At 43.4% G+C, this 20,551-nt stretch overlaps 1 protein-coding gene across 1 annotated transcript in view; it reads left to right on the top strand.

Moving 5' to 3' along the window:
• Gpt2 (glutamic--pyruvic transaminase 2) overlaps positions 1 to 20,165 on the top strand; it is a 42,096-nt gene extending 21,931 nt beyond the window's left edge. Inside the window, exons 7-12 of the mRNA XM_070011908.1 lie at positions 3,880 to 3,959; positions 5,778 to 5,914; positions 8,523 to 8,697; positions 10,640 to 10,795; positions 14,901 to 15,013; positions 17,829 to 20,165. Coding sequence (XP_069868009.1) covers positions 3,880 to 3,959; positions 5,778 to 5,914; positions 8,523 to 8,697; positions 10,640 to 10,795; positions 14,901 to 15,013; positions 17,829 to 17,919 — 752 coding nt within the window. The 3' untranslated portion in view covers positions 17,920 to 20,165. The remainder of the gene's footprint in view (positions 1 to 3,879; positions 3,960 to 5,777; positions 5,915 to 8,522; positions 8,698 to 10,639; positions 10,796 to 14,900; positions 15,014 to 17,828) is intronic.
• The last annotated feature ends 386 nt before the right edge of the window (positions 20,166 to 20,551 follow it).

Here is a 20,551-nt window from a genome sequence, read left to right as displayed (position 1 = left end):
AGACCACATACACAGCCTACATTTGAATTAATACTTTTTTTGGCCAGGTGTTTACATGAATCTTTTCACCTAGCTATCTGTGAAGAAATAATTTTCCTGTTTTAAGTAAAGGGGGTCATATGAATGCATACTAATTAAAAAATTTGTGCAAAGAGCAACTATATGAGTGGGCAGAATCTGATTTTATGCTCTTGGGGCTTAAATTTTGTGGGTAAAAAATCAATTAGTTATTAGAAGAGGGATAATGGGAAATAGAAATCCTCCTGGGATGACTGTATCTTGTCTGGACCACACAAGTTTGGCTAAGCTAGTCAAAGTAGACTGGGGTATTTAGCCAGTACTCTTGTGTAGTTTCAAGATAGAAACCCAAGTCAAGACTAAAAGTATTGGATGGTGGAGCAGTGAAGTCCAGGGGTAAAGCAGGCCACCAGAATTTCCACTGTTGTCCTGAGAGCCTCGGTCCATCCCTCAGCTCTTCTGTCCTTTAGGTTGTATTTCCTCTCAGGAAAAACATGTCCTTGGAGCAGTCTTCAGCTGCCCAGCAACTGAGCAACCTTGGAAGAGAGTTTCTCTCATGGTTTCACCAAAACTCCCAGACTGGATGTATACTTGGGCCAATCTGCCCATTCTGGAATGTGGGCCATTTGCCCATCTCTAAACCAGTCAAATCACTGGTCAGTTCTGTGTCACATACTCCTTGATAAGAAAACACAGAAGCGAGGGTTGTGCAGCAGGCACAAGCAATAGTTCATGGAGAATTCTTTGGGCCCAATCTCTGCTAAGGGGTTCTTGGGGTCCCCCCTTTACAGGCCTAGATCAAAGTCATATCTCATATCCCCTTCAGCTGAGCAGAGTTGTGCTAAGGCCTTTCTAAATACACATATGGCTTTTTATCACTATTCATGTGTTTGTCCCATTGGTGGCTTGGTGGAAATGCTCTGAGTGACAGCTGTGTTCATACACCAGAAAGAATTAAGCTGTGTCTTTATCTACAAATTTGCATATGTACATTTGTGGGAATGAGATTATTCACCCCCATTTGATCTCATTTCCTCTACTAAGCTGAGGGCTTTATTCTTTCATTTCTTAAGACAGTCTTTTGTGTAGTCCTCTGGTTCCGCCTCCTGAGTGCTGAGCTAACAGAGATATACTATTATACCTGGCCTAAGCTGAGGGCATTTTTACCCCCTCCATCAGCTTCCTTTTATGTGGTTCCCTTGGTATGTTTTTATATGTCCTGATGCTCAAATCCTTGCTTGTATTCTTAACAGGATACAGTTGCACAATCACCTACCTGGGAGGGCAAGACCAGGAGGGTTTGTAAACAGCTTTAGCTCCCCCCCCCCACGCTCACCCCCCAACCCCTGTTTCTGAGAACAATGGCTGGTTCCACATAGAAACCAGGGCTTCTCAGGAATCTGAGATCTGAGGATCCTGGTTTGAAGCCAGCCTGGGCAGGAAAGTCCACGAGACTCTTTGATCTCCAATTAACCAACCAAAAGCTGAAAGTAGAGCTATGGCTCAAATGGTAAAGTGCTAGCTTTGAGTGAAAAAGCTAAGGGACAGCATCCAGGACCTAAGATCATGCCCCAGTACTGGCACACACACAAAAAAAGGAGAAAAAGAAAGAAACCTGGGCCTGACACCCTCCTAGAGACCTGAACTTGCTAAATATGAAGCCCAGCTGTCACTTGTCAAGAGAAGTCAGTTCCTTAATAAAGAAATTGTTTTATCAATAGTTCAGGACATGCTGGGCACTGGTGGTTCACACTTACAATCCTAGCTACTCAGGAGGCTGAAATCTAAGGAACATGATTTGAAGACAGCCTGTGCATGAAAGTCTATGAGACTTCTTTTCTACTTAACCACCAGAAAACCAGAAGTAGAGCTGTGGCTCAAGTAGTAAAGCATTAGCCTTGAGCAAAAGAAGCTTAAGGACAATGCTCAGGCCCTGAGTTCAAGCATACTAAATAGTTCAGGACAGAAATCCTGGCTAAATCTTAAAGTTACATTGTATGTCAGTAATTTGTATTTTCTTTATATACAAGATTATAAGCATTTTTAACAAAAGGTAACAGTTTATACAGTTTATATACTATTCTACAGTACAATATACATGTTTATACAATAACGTGCATATATGTGGGCAGATGTATACACTAAGATATACATCAACATACTAAACATACTATATATATCTAGTTTAAAAACAGTCGTGAGTGTGTGTGTGCCCACATTTTTTAATTTTTTTAAATTTTTTTAAATTTTTTAAATTTTTTTTATTTTTGGGTCCGGTCGTGGGGCCTGAACTCTGGTCCTGGGCACTGTCCCTCAGCTCTTCAGCTCAAGGCGAGTCCTCTATCACTTGAGCCACAGTGCCACTTGCGGCCTTTTTTTTTTTTTCTGCTTATGTGATGCTGAGGAATCCAACCCAGGGCCTCATGCATGCAAGGCAAGAGCTCTACCACTGAGCCACCTTCCCAGCCCAGTGTGCCCACATATGTGTGTGGTGGTATGCTGGGGCTTGAACTCAACCTGAGCTATATCCTTTAGGTCATCACTCAATGCTGGTTGCTCTATCACTTGATCCACAGCTCTACTTTGGGATTTTTGGTGGTTAATGGGAGATAAGAGTCTCAAGGAGTTTTCCTGTCCAGGCTGGCTACCCATGATCCTCAGAGCTCAGCCTCCTGAGTAGCTAGCATTACAGGTGTGAACCACTGGTACCTGGCTTAAGAATATTCTTTTTAAGGAAATTGGCAAGCTTGATGGTAGTGGTGCTTTCCCAGAGGATAGTGTGAGAATACCAGCCACTCTAGTGCCACAGTCTCAGCAAGCCTCAGAAAATATTGTAGAAAGATTCTATTTCCACTTTCTTGCCTTTGTTGTTTGGCTCACTTGTACTTGTGGCCTGTCCTGTGAGTGGCTGGGTTATTGGCTTCTTGTCTGCACTTGTTTCTCTGAAATGGCTATCTTTCCTGCTAGTGTTGATTCCAGTCCTGAAGCGGGGAGGAGGCTGACCCCAGGACAACCACAGCATGCTTGTCATGATCTTTCACAATGTCTAGCTCTCCTTTCAGCTCGCAGGAGACACTAACATTGGTGTCCAGGTTCATTCATTTAGCATTTGTTCTGCAAATATTTACTGAATATCTGTTAAGTGCCAACTCGAAGGGTCAATGATGAGGTAGGATAGACCCTGTCCTTGTCTTAGAGAGCTTCTCTGTGCCTGTTTTAGGAGAAAGTGTTTCCAGAAATCTCAGCAAATTACTAGTTACCATATTAACTAGTGTGGTCGTCCCATTATGTCACTGCTGGTGCATATTAGAGAGAGGAAGGGTGAGCTTTAGTTTTATTTTTCTGCTCTTTATGACATTTCAATGTCTCCATATCCCCCAGAACAGATCAAATACTACGTACATACACATGCATCTACACCGACACAGACTCAAAGCAACAGCAAAAGTCAGGCACCTATATTGGTGGGTTAGGCCTATATTCCTAGCTTCTCAGGCCTGAGAAGACAAATCTGTGTGACTCTCTCCAATTATCAGCAAGAAGCTCAAATAGTACAGCATCAGCCTTGAGCAAAAAAGCCAAGTGAGAACATGAGGCCCTGAGTTCAAGTGCCAGTGCCAAAACAAACAATAAAAAGAAACGAAAGAACAGAAAGAAAGTTGGATATGAACCAGTACCACACACTTAGCTTCAGTGGGATCCCTGGAGATGGACCTTTCACCAGCATGCACACAGCTAGATGGGTGGTCTCTTAGAGTCTCAAAGAACACAGGACACTAAGTGATTGTGGGTGGGATTCTGACCTGGGACAATTTAAACATTGTTGCAACCTATATTTTGATTTTCTTGGGGATTTTATAGGCCAGGTACAAAGCAGAAAGTGCATAGAAGAAGTGATTCACTTTGCCTGGGAAGAGAAGCTCTTTCTCCTGGCTGATGAGGTAAGAGCAGTCCCAGCTCCCTCTCAGAGATGGGTGGGGGTGAGTGTTCCTTTCTAGGGGAGGGATCCAGATCTGATTGTTTTGAAGCCAGAGAGAACTTTCTAGGTATTGAGGAGTGATTCTGGCCCAATGGCAAAGCTGTTTATTTTGTAACCTGTGACTCTGTAACCTAATTATCCCTATCTTGGCTTTAATTGTAAATTTCAGAAACTTAACACAGATTACTTAAACTTTGGGAAGAAAAAAGATGAAGAGGAAAAGATGTTAAGGCCATGGGAGTGTTGCTAGATGCAGGAATTCAAAACATGCCTTCTAAGCTCTCTCTTTTCTGCTCTCTCTGTTGGCCTCAGACACAGATCTGTTACCTTTGCAGACAAGAAAGAGGGCTTTCATCCTGGCAGTTTCAGCAGAAGTCTGTTGTGACTCATTGATTGAGCTTAGGTCACAGCCTGATTGCAGATTGGCTAGACTCAGAGCAAGGAATAGTATCTTCCCTGTTCTCCCCAAACCTCCAAATAGGATGCGGGAGAGGAGGAGAAAAACTGGGGAACTCTTACTGGAAAAGGAAAGAAGGTTGCCCCATGAAAGCAGTGATTGATGTCTGCACCTCATAAGGTGCAGTTGTGTCTCCTGCTATTTCCATAGCTTCCTTCTCATTTAATTCTCAGTCTATGAGAAGGTCTTAATTAGTCCCATACTGTTGCTTCATGAACCCCAGTTCTGAAGTGAGACCTGCCCATTCTTTTTCTGTTTTGCAAGGAAGAAATGAGGATCTATCCAATTCCATTTTTATTTCATCTTCATGTTTGCATTGTTTCTTGTTAGTTGTAGTTTCTGGAACACTACCTTCATTTCTTTGCTTCTTAGGATCCCTATCCTACCCCAACACACAAACAACTTACCTACCAAATGTTGCCATAATTAATTATAGATGGTTCTAAAACCTTCATTTCTACAGGAGGGAAGGGCAACACAGAGGCCCATGGTTTTCCTTGTGACCTGGTATATTGCCCTCCCCACTGGGCAACACAGAGGCCCATGGTTTTCCCTGTGACCTGGTCTATTAACCTCCCCACTGGGTCTTGGAGGAAGAAGCCGGGAGGACAATGCTGGGCCTGTGGAGCCCATTGAACCTCCTACTGACCTTCAGAATCCCAGGAAGCCATTTTTTTTCCTGATCTCAAAAATTAGTGTGCAAAGTTAATTTCAAGGGTCAGAGTGGGGTGCTGGTAGGCTGTGAGTGCTAGATTGGGGGTTAGGGAAGAAGAAAATGGACGTTCTGCTCTGGCAATGAGAGGTGGAGAGAAAAAGAAAATGATCCTAGTTAAGTAAGAGAGGAAACCCAGTAAGGTTAATTCCTTCAGTGGGGAGTTCAAAGAATAAGCACTGCCAACATTTCCTATCTTTGAAGGAAGTACGTTTTGTGCTTTAGGAAGAAAAATATACTTGGGAAGATGGGAATCCTCAGTGTCGTGGGTAGAATATTCCTTAGAAAAAGTTTGGAAGTGGTATGAGGATGAATGTGGGAGAAAGCCAAGTGAGCTCCTAAGCTTTGTCAAATTCAGCATCTAGTCTGAGACCTTTCTTCCTTGCTTGTTCTGGAAGGTTCCTTCAGGTACAATTTCGTTTATCCCTGGAAGTAATGCTTATCTCAGGCTGGGCTGGCTAAGATGTTCAGGCTGGGCTCTGTGACCTACCCCGTGACCACAGGTTAACTGAGCATTTGTGCCCACCCTTCCTCGGCTTTGGCACCCTGAACCTAGCCTTTATAGGCCCAGGCTCTCTGAAGCAATGTCCCTGTCATGTCCTCCCCTGCAGGTATACCAGGACAACGTGTACTCTCCGGACTGTAGATTCCACTCCTTTAAGAAGGTGCTTTACGAGATGGGGCCTGAGTATTCCAACAACGTGGAGCTTGCTTCCTTCCACTCCACCTCTAAGGGTTACATGGGCGAGTAAGTTGGCATTGGCCTCCCTTTGCCCCGGGGCCTGCCTGGACCTGCTACTGTCCCTTATCAACCTGCTTTTCTGCTCTATCCTGTAAAGAAAGCAGACCTTCTCCATTACTTCTGTGATCTAAGAATCAAGAGGAGAAAGGGTGCACCTCTCCTAGGGGAAGCCCTCATGCAAGGGTTCAACTGAAATCCAAGCATGCCTGAAAGAAATCAGACTGTGGATAAAAGATGGAAATAAGGCTGGATGCTGGTGGTTCATGCCTATGATGCTAGCTACTCAGGAGGCTGATATCTGAGGATCACAGTTCAAAGCCAGCTTGGGCTCTGAGGCTCAAATGGTAAAGCACTAGCCTTGCATTGCATGAAAAAGCTAAGGGACACACCTAGGCCTTGAGTTTGAGCCCCAGAACCAGCACAAAAGAAAAATAAAAGAAAGCAGGCTTTGACAGGAGCTTCCAAAACTGATAATTTTCTGCCTCCCTATTTCTGTTACTCTGACATTAAGGGGCTAAGGAGGGCAGGTTGAGTAGGAAAACAAATACCATTTAAATCAATGGGCCAACCACTGTACCCAAGGCTGCCTGAGGGCTAGGTGACTTCAGGGGTGAAAAGGTCAGATTCAGTGCTGTATTTTTCATTTGGCTAATATTTACTGAGTACCTATTCTGAGTTTAGTACTGATTTCAACATGGAGGACCCAACAGTAAACACACAGCCTTCACAGAGCTGATATGCTAGGGAGGGAAAGAGACGAGAGAAAAAGTGAAGACATGTGATAGATGGAGAACAAGTCTCAGAGAAGATGCAGGAAGGCCAGGAGGTGGAGATAAAATGCCCGGAATGAGCCTTAAGTAGTGAAGTTGGCATTTGAGTTAAGACCCAAAGAAGATACCTGGCTAAGAGCATTCCATGCAGAAGCAACAGTGCATGTAAAGATTCAGAGGAAGACACATGCATGGCTTGGAGGAGTGGCAAGGCGGCTGGAAAGGATAAATTAGAGGAAAAGTGGCAGAAGTTGAGACCAAGGTCATAGGAAGTCAGATTGCTTGGGTCACATGGTGTACTACTTTTTGCTTTTACTAAGAGTGAGATGGGAGCCAGTGAAGGATTTTAGTGGAGCTGTGACTTCACCTAACCAGTGTTTTACTAGACTTCTTCTGGTTGCTCTGTAGTAGGGGATGGGGCAAGGGCAAGGACTCAAGTCAAGAGGGTATTTTAGTCCTCAAGATATCATGGACCAGAGGTAGTGGGGAGAAAATCCACAATATACTTGAGCCAGGCATCAGTGTCTCATAACTGTAATTCTAACTATTTTGGAGGTGAGAGCTGAGGATTGTGGTTTGAAGTTAGCCTGGGCAGGGAAGTCCATTTAACCAGTTGTGGTTCAAGTGATAAGAGTACCAGGCCCTGAGGTCAAGCCCCAGGAGTGTCACAAAAAATAAATAAATAAATAACACCAAGGGATTAGGTGTAGTTCAGTTGGTAGACCACTAGCCAAGAGCAAAAGCTGCAGGTACTGAGTTCAAGTCCCTATCTTGGACCTAAAAATAAACGCGAAGTATCTTGGGGACAAACAGATGAGGAAGGTCTAGAGGGAGCCCTACAGTTTGGCTTTGGACACGTTACACTTGCAAATGCCTGTTTATGTCTAGCTAGAGATGGAGGTATAAATCTAGATCAGGACTGATATCTGGCTGGAGATGTAATTTTGTAGGCATTGGTCTCTGGGTTGTTGGATCACTGGAACTGTAAGCCTCACATGGAATAAGTACAGCAAAGAAGCCAAGGATTAGACCTGGTCTCCCCTGCTCAGAGGCTGGGAGAAGAAGAGACTGAGAAGAAAAGATAATGAGTTCATTTACCATTAAGAGCATCTTTCTCACAGGCACCGGTGGCTCATGCCTGTAATCCTAGCTACTCAAGAGGCTGAGATCTGAGGATTGTGGTTCAAAGACAGCCAGGGCAGGAAAGTCCAGTGAGACTTTTATCTCCAATAAACCACTCATTAAACTGGAAGTGGTGCTGTGGCTCAAGTGGTAGAGTGCTAGCCTTGAGCTGAAGAGCTGAGGGACAGAGCCCATGCCCAAAGTTCAAGTCTCATGACTGACCAAAAAAAAAAAAAAAAAGAGCATCTTTCTCACCGCTGGGATTCTTTTGTGTGCCAGGTGTCAGCATGGGGAAGGTACTCATTTGGGAGACTGGAAGCCAGTGTAACTAAAGTTGGAAGAGATATTTTGGCCTGGTCAAGAAGCTATAATGGTTGCTTGGCTGTTCTGTCTGGTCTTACCTGGGTAGCAATGCTGGCTTCTGTGTGCTATGTAGCTTTTTTCCTAAACTTTTCTATATTCATCATGCTTATAATCCTAGCTACTCAAGAGGCTGAGCTCTGAGGATCCGCCCTGGCAGAAAAATCCATGGTACAATCTCCCAATTAACTACCAAAAAGCCAGAAATGGAACTATGGTTCAAGTGGTAGAGTACCAGCTTTGAGTAAAAAACTCAGGGACAGTGCAGAGGCCCTGAGTTCAAGCCCCATTACTAGCACAAAAGAAAAAGTAAAAGATCTTTCCATAATTAGTGAATGTGTATCCTCTTCTCTACCCTCCAGGTGTGGCTATAGAGGAGGCTACATGGAGGTGATCAATCTACATCCTGAGATCAAGGGTCAGCTGGTAAAGCTGCTTTCTGTACGTCTGTGCCCACCAGTGTCTGGACAGGCTGCCATGGACATTGTTGTGAATCCCCCAGTACCAGGAGAGGAATCCTTTGAGCAGTTCATCAAGGTAAATTTGCTGTGACCTGTCTATGTACTGCTACTGTTAAGTCGCTGGTGAATTCCTACCATGAGTGATCTCATGGTTTGCCTGTCTCTAGATAGCCATATACCTACTGGTATGTGTTAATATATGTTTCTCTCTCTTAGTCTGTTTGTTTGTCCCTATCCACCTTCCATGGACCTTCTTGGTAACTGACCTTCAGTTAGTTGGTTGAGTCTGAATTTTTAAGTGGGATGATTATGCATGTGGGTAGATAGACGCATCTTCTTCCCTGCCTGTCCTCATAGGCACCTATAGGGGAAGAACTTGCATCCTGATAACACATTGAGGGATTCTGTCAGTAAGCTGAAAAAGAAGGGGAAGTGTGGACACAATATTGTTTTAAGTCAGGGGCTTACCTCTGTCCTAACCAGGCATCCTCACAGCTCGACACCATCCCGTCATACACACTGAGAACCTAACTGATTAGCTTTAACAGCAACAACAACAAAGGAGAAAAAACTGATGACACTGGGTATGGCTCCTCAGTAGGACCTCTACAGTCCAGGAGTTTAGGACCAGCCTAGTCAACATACTGAGACACTCAAAAAATGAAGCCAAACCAAAATAAAAAAACAAGGAACCTATGGGTCATGTAACCTAGAGGTCAACTCTTTTCTGGTCTAGACTCAAAACCTTTTTTTTTAAGTATGTGGGAAAGACATTTATATATATATAATTTATTATATATATTATATTTATTACACATATTATATATTATATTTATATGCCTATATGTAGGATATTATGTATCTATATATAATATAAATATAATAAATATATTTATAAATATGTACACATATTTATATATAATATAAATATAATTATATATTTATAAATGTACTTATGTTTATATATTTATAAATGTATATATGGTATATAAAACCACTTTTAAACATAACAGTTTAAAAATGTGTGACCTGCACAGGTAACTTACCTTTTGGACTGATAGCTGAGTGCCATGTCATTGTATGTCTATATCACACTATTTATCTGCTCATTGGCAGGCTTATCTCTCTATAGGTCCCATTCCCAACAATATTTGCAGAAGTCCTTGACACTTCTGCTCCTGGCTGGACACAAGTGTAAGCTCTGGACCAGCCACAGACTGATTTGCTTTGCCTGAGTCTGTGTTCTATGCACCCATCACACAGATTGGGATTGGGAAGGTATCTTTGCAAATGACATGGTGGAGTCTATCTTTGGAAGATTCGTGGCTTCTAGAAATATCTTCAGTTTGTTCTACACAAAGAGTTGGTCACCTTCATCTGTGTCTTCCATACCCAGCTTCAGAGCACATGACACAATGAGATACTCAGTTTGGGGCTCATGTAGATGAACTGAACTGGCAAAGACAGTTTCCTATCAGGTCCCAGAACTGGACTTAAATTAGAAAGATTTTTCCAAAACAAAATTGTAAGAATGAATGTTTAATCATTTTCTAATAAGCAAAAAAATATCAGACTGTACAAACTAATCCTAGGTAATGAAGATCTGAGAAAAACAGAGCTTAGTGACATCCAGAATATTTGTCAAAAAATTAATCCATATCAGAGATGGAGAGATGGATAGGTATATGATAAAATAGGTTGATTCAACAGGATAGGGCTGGTTTTGCTCATTTTCACTGTCATCCTTATGCAAGAATAGAATCCAGGACACAGGCCTTCCAGGATCTACACTATGGCCTGAAACCCACCATGTATTTATGTGTCCAGCACACTTGGTAGTCTTCTGGGCTGAGAATGCTGTGGCAAATGTCCTACAGAAGGCTTGTTCTACTCACCTTCTTGATCTCAGCACTTAGGCACCAACAAGCTCATCTTTTCTCAATCTGCAGTTGCTGGATATAGAAGAAAATACCTTCTTTATTGAGACACTGATTCCTGCCCTTTCTCTCTTTCCTCAGGAGAAAGAATCTGTCCTGGGTAATCTAGCCAAGAAAGCAAAGCTGACAGAAGACCTGTTTAATCAAGTCCCAGGAATTCATTGCAACCCCTTGCAGGGAGCCATGTATGCCTTTCCTCGGATATTCATTCCTGCTAAGGCTGTGGAGACAGCTCAGGTCTGGGACACTGCTGGGTTGGTCTCTCCCTAGGTTTACTTTCTACAATTGGGTCCTGGGTAGTTTCCTGCACTGGGGAGTAAAGGTGCTGGCTATAAGAGTTCTGAACTTTGGGGCTGGGAAGGTGGCTCAGTGGTAGAGTGCATGCCTTGCATGCCAGAGGCCCTGGGTTTGATTCCTCAGCACCACATAAGCAAAAAGAAAAAAGCCGGAAGTGGCGCTGTGGCTCAAGTGGGAGAGCGCTAGCCTTGAGCTGAAGAGCTGAGGGACAGCGCCCAGGCCCAGAGTTCAGGCCCCACAACTGGACCCAAAAAAACAAACAAACAAAGAGTTCTGAACTTTGGGGACCTCTTGGCCAGATGCTATTTACTGTATAAAGGTGACAAGGGTCTCAGAGGCCCAGCCACAGTGACAAATTGTGGTAATGGGGCAAATATGAGGTTCCCAGATGACAGTGGTGTCTGGAGTCTGTTAACAATGCTGCTCTGTAATAACAACAGATGCTGGAGGGGATGTGGCCAGAAGGGAACCCTACTGCATTGTTGGTGGGAATGTAAACTTGTTCAACCAATTTGGAAAGTAGTATGGAGGTTCCTCAAAAGACTCCACATATGACCCAGCAATCCCACTTTGGGGCATTTACCCAAATGATCACAAATAAGACAATACTAAAGCTACCAGCACAACTCTGTTTATTGCAGCATTATTTACCATAGCTAAGATATGGTACCAACCCAGATGCCCCTCAGTAGATGAATGGATCAAGAAAATGTGGTATCTGTCGGGCGCTGGTGGCTCACGCCTGTAATCCTAGCTACTCAGGAGGCTGAGATCTGAGGATCACGGTTCAAAGCCAGCCTGGGCAGGAGAGACCGTGAGACTCCTATCTCCAATAAACCACCAGAAAATCGGAAGTGGCGCTGTAGCTCAAGTGGTAGAGCACTCGCCTTGAGCTTGAAGAGCTAAGGGACAGCGCCCAGGCCCAGAGTTCAAGCCCCATGACCGACCAAAAAAAAAAAAAAAGAAAATGTGGCATCTATACACAATGGAATTCTATGCCTCCATCAGAAAGAATGCCATTGCCCCATTTGTTAGGAAATGGAAAGACTTGAAGCCAGACCCAAAGAAACTTAGGTCCCATGGTTTCCCTTATTGGCAATAACTAGTATATGTCTGGGACAAGCAGAAAAGCTCAGATAAGATGATGTTAAGTGAAATGAACCTCAAGATAGGGACACAAGTGGTTTTTCTTCCTTGCTATTGTTTCTAACATAATTATAAGGTACCATGTGATTTTTTTTTGGTTGCTTTGTATGTCCCTCCCCCATGGTATAACCCCTGTTTTCACTGTATTTGATGTTGGTATAATTTGTGGAGGGGAAGGGAAAAAACAAAATGTTTAAATAGGGATACAGATTGACCCATTGCAACAATGAGATGTACAAGACGCTATGTCGAAAAATGAACCTTACGATTTAGGTGGGAGGAGGGACGGGATGGTAGGGGAAAAAGAAAGGAGGAGGCAACAATGCCAGATAAGAAATGTACTCACTTCCTTGCTCATGTAACTGTAACCCCTCTGTACAGTATTTTCACAATAAAAAATGTATTTAAAAAAATAACAAAAAAAATAATGCTGCTCTGAAGGAAAGTTCCCAAATGCAGTGCAATACTGGGGAAGCAAAGGGAGTCTCCTCCCTATCTCTTCCAGTGTCCGGAAGCAGCATTTCCTAAGCTTGGTCGTGTACTCCTGGCATTTTTGCCACTCCCAGGTCACTAAGTTTATGTGGGGCTGAGAGGTTTTTTTTTTAATTTTTTATTGTGAAAATACTGTACAGAAGGGTTACAATTACATGGGCAAGATAATGAGTACATTTCTTATCAAGCATTGTAGCCTCCTCCTTTGTTTCCCCTTCTCATCCTCCCCCCGCCCCCCACCAATCCTCCTCTCCCCCACCAAAGTTGTAAAGTTCGTTTTTCCACATAAGGACTTGTATATCTCATTGTTGCAATGGATCCACTTGTATCCCTATTTAAACATTTTGTTTTTCCCCTTCCCCTCCACAAATTATACCAACCTCAAATATAGTGAAAGCAGGGGTTATACCATGGGGGAGGGACATACAAAACAACAAAGAAATAATCTTATAAATGTGTTAGAAACAATCACCTGAAAGAAAAAAACATTTGAATATATATCTTAGGGTTCATTTCCCTAACATCAACTTATCTGACCTTTTCTGCTTGACTCAGACATATACTAGTTATTGCAAATAAGGGAAACCATGGGACCTAAGTTTCTTTGGGCCTGGCTTACTTCACTTAATATAATTTTTTCCAAGTCTCCATTTCCTAACAAATGGGGCAATGTCATTCTTTCTGATGGAGGAATAGAATTCCATTGTGTATATATACCACATTTTCTTGATCCATTATTCTACTGAGGGGCATCTGGGTTAGTTCCATATCTTAGCTATGGTAAATAATGCTGCAATAAATAGTTTTTTTATATAATAATTTTTTATTGAGGGCTGGGAAGGTGGCTCAGTGGTAGAGCGCTTACCTTGTATGCCTGAGGCCCTCGGTTCGATTCCTCAGCACCACATAAGCAAAAAGAAAAAAGCCGGAAGTGGTGCTGTGGCTAGAGTGGTAGAGTGCTAGCCTTGAGCTGAAGAGCTGAGGGACAGCACCCAGGCCCAGAGTTCAGGCCCCACAACCAGACCCCCCCCCCAAATAATAATTTTTTATTGAGAATAAATGATTACATAATTTCACAGTATTGTAGGATAGTGATACTTAAAGTTACAAACACATTTTAACCTTCACAAGGAAAATTGTCATTATCTTGGTCTGTAAAGTTTGTGAATTTTACAAGTTTTGAGAGTACAGCTTTCTTCCGCATTGGGTGATATGTACATTTCTTTTACAAACTTCGTGTTAGCTGTTTCTTCTTTCCCTCTCCTTCCCTGAGGAGCTGAGATTTGCCTTACCCAACCCCAGAATCTACTGACTGCCTTTTTTTTTTTTAAGTACTTTTACTGGGGCTTGAACTCAAGGCCTAGGTGCTGTCCCTTAGCATTTCTGCTCAAGGCTAGTGCTCCAACATTTTAGCCACAGCTCAACTTCTAGATTTTGTGTTTGTATGTGTGTATGTATGTGCATGCGTGTGTGCACACAGATCCTAGGGCTTGAACTCGGGGCCTGGGCTGTGTCCCTGAGTTTTTTCACTCAAGGCACTGTCCCACAGCTGCTTTTGCTCAAGACTAGAGCTCTACCACTTGAACCACAACTCCCCTTCAGTTTTTTAGTGGTTAATTGGAGACAAGAATCTGATGGAGCCAGGTACTGGAAGCTCATACCTGTAATCCTAGCTGCTCAGAAAACCAAGATCTCTGGATGATAGGTAATCCAATAAACTACCCCAAAATGCTGGAAATGGAGCTCTAGCTCAAATGGAGTTCTAATCTTGAGCAAAAGAAGCTCTGGGACAGTGCCTAGTCCTCCCTGAGTTCAAGCCCAGATTGAATTAAAAAAAAAAAAAGATGGCTTTGAACCTCAATCCTTAGATCTCAGCCTCCTGAGTTGCTTGGATTACAGATGTGATCCCTGAGCAACCAGCTTCTGAGTACCTTTTTAAGTACCCAGAGTTTAGGTTCAGGATGAAAATCCCTGGCAGTGGAGCTGGAGGCTCTGTATTTTACAGATTCTCTAGGTGATCGTGCAAACTAACTTGTAAGTAGCACTGCAGCTCCAAGGGCCTTGTTTTCAGATCATTATGTAGATTGGTACAAAGGCATTTGCTGTCAGTGGCTGTTGAACAATCTCTGAAGATTCTGTTATGAAGAGAACAGGCTGGCACTCCCTAGAGAAGGACGGAGGTGCCATAGCCACTGGCCATCTTGCAACAGCCTCAGGTATCTGGTTCCTGGCACCAGCTACTAGCTGTAATCCAACTTCTTGTCTTGCTCTGCCTGCAGGGAAGAGACAAGGACCCTGCCTAGGAACAATAATCTGCCAATTAGATTATGTATGTTTTGCATTTTGAATGGTGAGTTGGTATTTGTGAAGGCAAGAAGGAATCTAAAGTTCTCCCCTGCTCCCACAGGCCCATAAAATGGCTCCAGACATGTTCTACTGTATGAAACTCCTGGAGGAGACGGGCATCTGCGTGGTGCCTGGCAGTGGCTTTGGACAAAGGGAAGGCACTTACCACTTCAGGTATGATACCTCTACTCCTTCTCCTGGGATCATTGGGCTTCTTAACATGGAGACTGTGGAATGGTGAGGCAGCCAACTGCTTTGAGTAAATCTCACTCATCTCAACACTTCCTTCTATTTTGTTGCCAGGAAATAAGAAAACAGGTCTTCCTTGACTGTTTGGTCTCCCCTTCTATTTCCTCTGTCTGTCCTATCACTTTTGGAAATTGGAATTCAGGGCCTTGTGATATCACTCAGGGTTTTGGCTCCTGTCTGGTATTCTACCACTTGAGCCACTCCTCTAGTTGAGCATTTTCTTTTGCTAGTCCTGGGGCTTGAACTCAGGGCCTGCGTACTGTCTCTGAGCTTCTTTTGCTCAAGGCTAGCATTTTACCACTTGAGTCACAGCACCACTTCTGGCTTTTTCTGTTTATGTGGTACTAAGGAATTGAACCCAGGGCTTCATGCATGCTAGGCAAGCACTCTACCACTGAGCCACCTTCCCATGCCATTGTCCAGCTGTGTGTGTGTGTGTGTGTGTGTGTGTGTGTGTGTGTGTGTGTGTGTGTGTGTGTGTGTGTGTATGTGTGTGTGTGTGTGTGTGTGTGTGTGTGTGTGTGTGTGTGTGTGTGTGTGTGTGTGTGTGTGTCATGGGGCCTAAACTCTGGGCCTGGCACTGTCCCTTAGCTCTTCAGCTCAAGGCTAGCGTTCTACCACTTGAGCCACAGCACCACTTCTGGCTTTTTCTGTTTATGTGGTTCTGAGGAATCGAACCCAGTGCCTCATGCATGCAAGGCAAACACTCTACCTCTGAGCCATCTTCCCAGTCCTGTCCAGCATTTTTTATGGTTATTTGGAAGACCAAGGCTCATGGGCTTTGAACCTTGATCTACTGAGTAGCTAGGATTACAGCCATGAGCCACCAGTGCACACCTATTAGTGTGTTTTCTTCTTTATCTCCTTGCCCTTTTTAAAGTCCATAATGGTGCATGCAGATGCTCAGGACAGTGCCTGCACATGGTGGCATGCCATAGCTCCTTGGTTACACAGTGGGACCTGGTACTACTGTGAGTCTCAAATCCTGCTAATGCGTCACTGACAGGAATTAGCTTACTTACTATGAGACCTTTCCCAGGCGCACCCTGACTCAGCCTCCTCTCCCATGCAGATGAGAATGGTCAGCTCCTGAGCTGATCTATTCCTCGTGGGCTTCCCACAGTTCCCCACAGTTTTGTTTCTTTCGGATGTTTCCTGTGCAGATGCTAAAAAGAGAAATAACATGAGCTGCTGACTAAAGGTGAAGTCTTACTTAATCAAGATTATAGGTAATAACCAGGCTTGGTCCTGTAATCCTAACTACTTGGGAGGTGAGATTTGAGGGTTGTCGTTCAAGGCCAGCCTAGGCACAGAAGTTTGTAGACTCTATCTCAACCAATGACTGGGCATAATGGCACACACCTATCATCCCAGCGGTAGAGGAAACACAATGGATGGGTGATATGGGTGGGCAACACAATGAATGGGTGGTATACTCCTTCATTCCCAGTTATACAAGCACAAACAGAAGGCTCAACACCCACACTGATCTGGGCATAAAAAAAGACCCCCTACATTCAAAATAACCAATGTAAAAAGGGACTGGAGGCATGACTCAAATGGTAGAATGCCTGCCCAGTAAGCACAAATCCCTGGGTTCAAATCCCCAGTACTGCAAAAGAAATAAAAAAGAAGATTATAGGTTGTCTCCCAGCAGGATGAACCATTTCTAATTCGCCTTTTCTCCTTTCTCTAAATCAAGCTCCTTTCTACACTTCATGGCCCATTCAGAAAGTGGTGCTGGGATTGGAGTAGCCAGTAACAGAACATATGCCAAGTTGGAGGCCCTGTGTTCTGTCCTTAGCACCCCCCTCAAAAAAGTGAAATTGAGGTGATTGCTTCTAGAGTTGGGAGGCCTGTTGACAGCTCTTGAGGGAAATGTTAGTTAACAGTGGACTTGGGAATGCCTTTGGAGTAAACTCACTGGAAGTTGTTTCTGTTAGAGACTGAGTGGTGGAAAGAAAGAAATGTGTATGTAGCACAAGTAAAATATTGTTCTCTGTGTGTAAGAGACTCAGAGTCATCCCCTAGAAAGTTTTGCACATTAATCAAAATATGGTACAGGACTTTTGTGGTAGTAGGTGAATGTGTCTTTCTAAATGCTATAATAGATTATTACTTTCATTTACATGTGTTACTTGGTTTAAAAAAATTAGCTATAAACTGAACTTGGTGGTTCATGCTTGTCATTTTAGCTATTTGGGAAGCTGATACAGGAGGATCACTGTCTCAGGTGTTCACAGCTAGCTTGATAAACATAGCAAGACCCTATTAGGAGAGAGGAAGAGATTTTAATAAATCCTGAGCACTGTCCTAGAGCTTGAGTTTTTAAAGCAGACCAGCCAGCCAGCCTTCAGTGGCTCACGTCTGTAATCCTAGCTGAGATCTGAGGATCGCAGTTCAAAGCCAACCCAGGCAGGAGAGTCTGTAAGACTCCTTTCTCCAATTAATTATCAAAAACCTAGAAGTGGAGGTGTGGCTCAAGTGGTAGAGTGCTTGATTTGAGTGAAAAAGCTCAGGGCCCTGAATTTAGCCCAGGCCCTAAATTCAAGCCTCAATACCAGTATACACACACACACACACACACACGCACACGCACACGCACACGCACACGCACACGCACGCCTATCCTTCCTCACATGGCTTATCCTCACTTCTTGCAATGCAAGACCAGATGCTAGGTTGATTCCTCTTCCTTTTCCAGAGCAGATAGACTGATAGCTGTTCTCTTTCTTGACAGAATGACCATTCTCCCTCCAGTGGAGAAGCTGAAGACAGTGCTCCAGAAAGTGAAGGACTTTCATATAAAGTTCCTGGACAAGTATGCCTGAGGATGCCTCAGGCCCTGGAGGAGATACTTTCCTTGGGTCTCCTCCTGATGTCCACCCAGGACTCTCCCCTGACTGCCTCAGACCTCATGGAGATTGCTGGTTGTGTTCATGGTTATTTTGCCCAAGAGACTTCCTTCCTTGTGCCTTGATGTTGGGAGCACTTCTCTTCTGAGAAAATGTAAATGCACCATGTCTCACAGGGCCTGATCTTTTAATGCAACTGCAGTAGAGAGGATTTGCTTAGCAGATGTGGCCAACGTGCTCAAACCACCTGTTACTTTTGGAAAGTTTCTTTGGTATTAGAAGCAGCAAGGACATGTTGGGTGAGGTGTTTCAGATCTAGAGAAATGAGCAGGTGCTGGGAAATATATGGCTCCATCATGGTAAATAATGAAAATCCAGTAATCAACATTGTGATATCTGAAATAAAGCCCTTAGTGGTGTAAAAATCCAGTCCTTCAGAGCCTGAGGTCCAGTGGGGGCCCACATCTTTCTGGCAGTCCATCTTGGACAAGAATGGGGATAGCAGGAGTGCAGGGGTAGAGCAGGTTACCAAGTTATGTTGTGGTAGACACTGAGGGATATGGCCAAGGTCAGAGGTCCTTTGAAGGTGTAGATATAGCTTCCGGTAGAGCAGAGTTTCCTCTTCTAAGCAATACAGCAGGTAGTGGGATTCAGTATACACTGAGTGCTTTGGGGTGAATTATACTCTTGAACATACTTAGGCCAAATCCCTGGTCTGAGTGATCTCAGTGGACTTTAGGGACACAGGGTATAGTCCAGCAGTATCACAGCTATGTGGAGCTCTTCCTGATAGCATTCTGATCTATCCTAGTAGAAAAACAGTGACAATTTTCTCAAGGGTTTGAGCAAGCCTTTTCACACATTGCCCCCTACTGGTGGCAGCTGAATCAACTGGAAATGGCCCTGAGCCAGATGTAGAATCCTTAAAGACTTGAGCAACAAGCAGGCAAGCCACTGTAGTTTCTTGAATTGTTTCAATCTGAATTTTGGCCATTTTGGAGCTCTTAATTAGTAAACATCCTTGCTGTGGAGAAGTGAATGTGATCTGACTGAACATTGATGGAAGTGTTTTAACTGAGTGCAGAGTATTTTGCCTTTACTGCTCCTGCTGTCCCTTCTAACACTAGAGATGATATCCTAAAGCATCTGCCATCACTCCAGGCTGCACTGTTAGCATCTACCAAGCATGCAGCTTCCTTGATATCAGCAGTCTGGGGTGGAGCCAATTTCATGTCAAGGAAGCAGATAGAACAGGCTAAGTACATCCTCTTCCTTAAGAAGCCTTCTCCTTCCTCTCTGCCTTCTCCAGTGGAAAGTGAGGGAAGCAATGACCAGTTCAAGAGCCTGAGGACACAGCATGTCCCATTGTGGAATTGAGGGAGCTAAAGAGAGAAATGAGAAGGGTTGCAGAATGAGTTTGAAATTGGTCCTCATACTATAAGTTTTCCCTTTGTGCAGGGGAATTTAATTGCTCATTAGCATTGTAGTAGTTGTGAAGCAGCCACAAGTCTCATAGCAAAAGGGAATGCTCTGGAGCTTTTCCTTTCTTAAAAGTTAGAAAGGTTGTGCTTGTGCTTGCTGTTGTATGGCATAAAAGCCAGATATATCCCAGAATCTTGAGATTTCTGGTGGAAAGGTTAAACAGGAGCAGCAAGTATATTTTTTATATTTTTGTAACAATTGTTTTTTTCATTGGGGGAGGGGGGGTGAAAGGGTTAGTATTTATAATCTTAACAAGTATGGTAATTTTTTACGTCCTCTAGATTATAAATAACCCACAAAACTTTGCAACGTTTACATGACTTTTAAAAAAAATACTGTATACACTTGGTTTGCTTTTAAAATAAAAGAATAATAAGAACAGGTAGATTAGTTTCAGGTAAATATGATGACCACGATAGATTGGTTTTCTATAGATTCTCTCTGATGCTTTTCCTGTTCCGGCACTATCTAAGAAAGCTGTTTGTAACTTGGGGTCTCACTTTGACTGGACACCTGTGCAGTTTCTGTTGTTCACACAGATCTGCGCATGGGTGGCCAACCCTTGGCTCCTCCATCGCCTCCTGCCTTGAGGCCAGGCTGGCTGTTTCTGTTCTATGTGTGGAGTTTTCAGGAAGAACAGTCACAACCTGCCCTTGGCTCTTTTCCAGTCTCAGTTCTCACAGGCATCTGACAAAGGTACGCTGCTGGAAATTTCTAAACAATAAAATCTATGTCCAGAATAGTGGCTTGTGTTTAACTTTGTTGTTTAAATCTAAAAATTGAATGGATATCACTATTTTTTTTTTTTTTGCCAGTCCTGGGGCTTGAACTCAGATCTTGGGCACTGTCCCTGAGTTTCTATTGCTCAAGGCTAGTACTTCTACCACTTGAGTGAGTCACAACGCCACTTCCGCTTTTTCTCTTTGTGTGGTACTAAATAATTGAATCCAGGGCTTCATGCATGCTAGGGAAAGCACTCTACCATTAAGCCACATTCCCAACCCTGCTATCACTAATTTTATGTTTTTATTCTTTGATTTGGTTTTGTTTTGTGTTTTTTGTTGTTGTTGTTTGTATTGGTACTAAGGCTTAAACTCGAGGCCTAGAAGCTCTCCCTTAGCTTTTT

The sequence above is a fragment of the Dipodomys merriami genome, unplaced genomic scaffold (assembly GCF_024711535.1).
Source record: "Dipodomys merriami isolate MVZ:Mamm:240054 unplaced genomic scaffold, mDipMer1.0.p SCAF_85, whole genome shotgun sequence".
NCBI classification, from domain to species: domain Eukaryota; kingdom Metazoa; phylum Chordata; class Mammalia; order Rodentia; family Heteromyidae; genus Dipodomys; species Dipodomys merriami.
Note: the sequence above shows the minus strand (reverse complement) of the source record. Positions and strands in the feature narration are given on the sequence as shown.